Source organism: Colobus angolensis, unplaced genomic scaffold (assembly GCF_000951035.1).
Source record: "Colobus angolensis palliatus isolate OR3802 unplaced genomic scaffold, Cang.pa_1.0 Scaffold9, whole genome shotgun sequence".
Taxonomy (NCBI): Eukaryota; Metazoa; Chordata; class Mammalia; order Primates; family Cercopithecidae; genus Colobus; species Colobus angolensis.
The window spans coordinates 1,274,932-1,279,617 of record NW_012122931.1 but is presented as its reverse complement, the minus strand read 5'-3'; the positions used below and the strand labels follow the sequence as shown (position 1 = coordinate 1,279,617).

Sequence of the window (4,686 nt, the reverse complement as noted above, 5' to 3'; positions counted from 1 at the left end):
GGTGGCACGAAGCACTGTCAGGTGCCACACGCAGCCTGTGGGGACGTGTGGGCCGCAGTGCTGTCCCCACCTAAAGTACTGTAGAGGCCCAGGAGACATGAGCCAGGGAGGGCCATTTCAACTGTCAGTAATGGCCACAATTTGAATGTCCAAGATGGCCTTTGAAAGCAGGGAGTCAGCAGAAAACAGGAGGGAAATTCTGACACTTGGTACAACCTGGATGGACCGTGAGGACATCACGCTCAGTGATTTGAGCCCGTTATAAAATAGACAGGTACCGTTGATTCCACTTATAAAAGGAAGTTCGAGTAGTCAGACTCGTAACAACAGACCATGCAGTGGTGAGCTGGGGCAGGGGAAACGGAGTTGTTATTTTATGGGGACACAGCTTCAGTTTTGCAAGATGAAAAGAGTTCTAGAGATGGATGGTGGTGATGGCTGCACAGCGATGTGAATGGACTTAACACTACTGAACACTCCAAAATGACTAAGATGGCAAATTTTATGTTAAGTGTATTTTACCACAATTTAAAAAAAAATCAAAAGCAGTGTGGCCAGCTTGGAATTGATTGCCTGGACTTTCTCGTCAGCACTGATATAGGCCCACATCCTGGGAAACAGGCACAGAACAGACCAGCTCGTCATCCTCTTTTTTTTTTTTTTTTTTTTTTTTTGAGACGGAGTCTTGCTCTGTCGCCCAGGCTGGAGTGCAGTGGCCTGATCTCAGCTCACTGCAAGCTCCGCCTCCCAGGTTTACGCCATTCTCCTGCCTCAGCCTCCCGAGTAGCTGGGACTACAGGTGCCCGCCACCTCGCCCGGCTAGTTTTTTTGTATTTTTTTTTAGTAGAGACGGGGTTTCACCGCGTTAGCCAGGATGGTCTCGATCTCCTGACCTCGTGATCCGCCCGTCTCGGCCTCCCAAAGTGCTGGGATTACAGGCTTGAGCCACCGCGCCCGGCCTCGTCATCCTCTTTAAAAGCCAATTTGAAGGCCAGGTGCAGGGGCTTACGCCTGTAATCCCAGCACTTTGGGAGGCCGAGGCAGGCAGATCATTTGAAGTCAGGAGTTCAAGACTAGTCTGGCCAATGTGGTGAAATGCTGTCTCTGCTAAAAATACAAAAATTAGCCAGGTGTGGTGGTAGGCGCCTGTAATCCCAGTTACTTGGGAGGCTGAGGCAGGAAAATCACTTGAGCCCGGGAGACAGAGGTTGCAATGGGCAGAGATGGCGCCACTGCACTCCAGCCTGGGCAACAGAGTGAGACTCCATCACACACACATACACAAAAGCCAGCAACACGCAGCTGGTCAAAACTGAAGCTCCAGTTCCATCATGCTCTCTGAGTAGCTGCAGGACGAGGGCCAAGTCAGGGCAGAGACTGGGGAACGAACAGCCTCCACCCTCGGAGTCACAGGAGGAAAGAGGACCTGCCCCAGCTCCCACATGCTTCTGTCCACACGCACACATGTGCCAGGGCTGCAGGACAATTCTGTGACATGGGAGGCACTGACGTTATACCTTGGCAACGAGACACGCTGCAGACCGTCTGGTTCCCTAAAAGCCATGCTGCAGAACGAGAACACAGGAGATGAAGTTTATTCCAGGAGCAGGATTTAGGGCACAAGTGCATGGAAGCCAGCTGAGGGTCCCAGTGGAAGGGACACAGCGTCAGCCTGGAGTGTGGAGCAGAGTCCACCAGAAAGTCACAGAACAGCCATCACTGTGGCGATGGGCCTGGCATGGGCCCGTGTGCCAGACCCTATAATGGCCAACGCTGCAGTCTGAGGTCTACATTCGCGGAGCCTCACAGCCCACACATTCAACAGACACGTGGAAGCCAAGGCCGGGCATCGTGGAGTTTCAGAACATGTCTGCAAACCATGAGGCCCCCTCCCATCAACAGATGGGGTCTGATATTCCGTGTTTCTAAGAAATAAAATGCAGCAGAAGTGATGCTGGGTGACTTCTGAAGCCAGGCCCTAAAAGGCGATCTGGTTTCTGTCTCATCTTTCTTGGGATGTTGGTCTTGGAGCCTCCAACAAAGCTGAGCAGGAGCCCAGGCCCCGGAGAGAGGCCCTGAGTAGGTGTCTCAGCTGAGAGCCAGCATCATCTGCCACAGACACAGGGCAGTCTTTGCAATGACCCCAGCCACTGTCTGCCAACGCCTGCTCAGGCCCCAAAGTGAACCACCCAGCTGAGCCCAGTCCGCCCCAGGAGGCCCAGGGAGAGATAGTAATCAATGATTGTGATGGCTTTCCATGGATGGGGTGGTGTGTTCTGCAGCCATAGATCACTGACACAAGTGGAAATTAGCAGACGTGGCAGGGGAGAGAGAAGAGTGGTCTCAGCAGAGGCCATAGCACAGGCAAAGGCCTGGAGTCACGACAGCATGGCAGGTGGATGAGTGACAAGCCACTTTGGCTGGGCACAGAGGGTGATGGCAAAGGAGGGAGAGATGAGGCTGGGGAGGTCAGGAAGGCGGGATCAGACCATGGAGAGCCTCTTACCTTATATTCTGGAAAGATCACTCCAGCTGCTGTGAGGAGAAGGGGGACAGGGCTGACGGGGATGGGGAGAGAAGTCTGAGGCTGTCACAGAGATGAGGGCAGCCCCACCGGACCCCTGGAGCAGGACATCGAAGGCAGAGAGGCCAATGGGCATGCGAGCTGCTGAAGAGCAGGGCTGGCAGGATTTGGGAACCCAGTGCAGGGGTGAGGGCAAAGGGAGAACTGAGGATGGCTGGAGGAAGGTGACTCGGGATGGGGGGTGAGGGCAGGGAGCAGAGACCATGTGTGGTAACTCTGGGTAAGCCCAAAGCTGGGGACTGGAGGTCAGAAGGGAGGTCAAGGCTGACTCCAGAGATGTGGAGGCAGACATATCCAGGTGACCCTTCAAGGCCACAGAGTTGACCACGTCTATACTGGGCAGAGCATAGAGAGGGGGCCTAGGCCTACCCATGTGTGTGCCCAGAAGAGGGAGGGGGAGTTCCCAGAGTGGGACCCCAGCCCACAGCCAGCACCCTGGCCAGCATGGATGCTCCACCTGCCCTTCCCTGCACTCACCAGAACCCCCGTTCCAGGCTTCCTGGCAGTAGGCTTCTGGGGCTTAGGACCCCGTAACTGCAGGAAGGAATTGCGCCAAGACTCAGGACACAGAACCAAGACTGCCTGTTCATCCCTTCCTCCAAAAAAGCGCATGGTGTGGCCAGCAGCATGAGCACAAGAGCTCTTGGTGAAGCTGCAAGGCTTCGAGGCAGGCAGGGCAAGTTGTCAGCAAAGCTCAGGCACCTCGCCATGTCCCACACTGGGAGGTGGATAGGAGGGTGGTCCCTGGGATATTGCTCATGTATGGGCACCTGCAGGAGCGGTGGAGCCCCATCCTGCGCCACCCGTGCGTTGGTCAGTGTAGTCCCTAAGGCCACCTCAGGCAGTGTTTCCAGGCCATATCCACAGATGCCCCAGTAGAGCGGGCAGGTGACTTCATTCTGTGGTTCTGGGGCCTTCTGTGTCTGGAGGCGACTAACAGCTTGGGACCCAGAATTGCCTTCCCCATCGCCAGCCACACAACTGTGGGCAAGGGGCTTGCTCTCCCAGCCCCAGACTCCCCACTTAGGAAAATTTTAAATGGGAGGGAGATGAGCCCGTTGCCCAGGTGAGGCTTAAATAAAGGAGCAAGTAAACACACCCTCCACCAGAGCTGGACGTGGGCAACAACAGTCCTTAGGACCCTGATGACTGTGACACTTGCGGGACTCAGGGGGGCCCCATGGGTCTGATTGGCTGCTGTGGCCACTTCTCCCCAAACCAGGCCAGCCTCGATGGTCAAATGTGTCTTACCCAAACAAGACCAAGACCAGCATCATTAGGAAAAGGATCACAGGTAGAAGTGCGTAGCATTTTGGTTTTCCTGGAAAGCAGGAGTGGAAAAATCAGATTACTCACTTTCCTTCTCTCACCTGACCCACTTTACCTGTCCTGTCTTGTGATTCAGGCCCCACGCCCTGTGACGGGCCTTCATTTGCCAAGACGGTCCCTCTGCCCCACAGGTGATGCTCTGAGCCCCACCTGAGCATCTCCAAACCCAGTCCAGATCCGGCCCTCCTCCCACTCAAAGAAGAGGGAGGTGGTCTGCTCCTCCCAGCTCATCAGCTCGACTGCTCCTGCAGACTCTGAGAGTCACCCTGGCATCCCAATGACCACCTTCCACTCAGCACCCCCTTCCCCGGGAGACTGGAACGAACTGCACTGAAATGGCACCTCGAGGTCACCGCTGAATCCACTGAGGGAGGCCAGGACAGCCTCATGGCCAGGCTGAGCCAGGAGCCCAGACCAGTTCCTGCCAGGGAGAGGAGCCACCAACTTCCCCTAGTATCTCCCTGCCCTCTCAGAGGCTCCTGCCCTGGAAACAATCATTGTCTTTCTTTTAAGGTGATTTTTATGTATATTAAAGTGGTGTACAGTAGTTCCCCTCTTATCCACGCCTTCGCTTGCTGGAGTTTCTGTTACCCATGGTCAACCAAAGCCCAATAATAGGTGAGTACAGTACAGTAAAATATTTTGAGGACAGGTCTGGTGGCTCATGCCTATAATCCCAGGACTTTGGGAGGCTGAGCCAGGAGAATTGCTGGAAGCCAGGAGTTCCAGACCAGCCTCGGCAACATAGTGAGAACTCATTTCTATCAAAAAAA

The 4,686-nt window shown here is 54.8% G+C and overlaps 1 protein-coding gene across 1 annotated transcript in view; it reads right to left on the bottom strand.

The window, feature by feature from the left end:
- The window catches only part of ABO (ABO blood group (transferase A, alpha 1-3-N-acetylgalactosaminyltransferase; transferase B, alpha 1-3-galactosyltransferase)), a 7,760-nt gene extending 3,858 nt beyond the window's left edge, over nt 1–3,902 (bottom strand). The window contains exons 1-4 of the mRNA XM_011931148.1: nt 3,836–3,902; nt 3,062–3,118; nt 1,513–1,565; nt 333–363 (exon numbers count right to left, since the gene is read on the bottom strand). Coding sequence (XP_011786538.1) covers nt 333–363; nt 1,513–1,565; nt 3,062–3,118; nt 3,836–3,861 — 167 coding nt within the window. The 5' untranslated portion in view covers nt 3,862–3,902. The remainder of the gene's footprint in view (nt 1–332; nt 364–1,512; nt 1,566–3,061; nt 3,119–3,835) is intronic.
- Between the last annotated feature and the right edge of the window lie 784 nt (nt 3,903–4,686).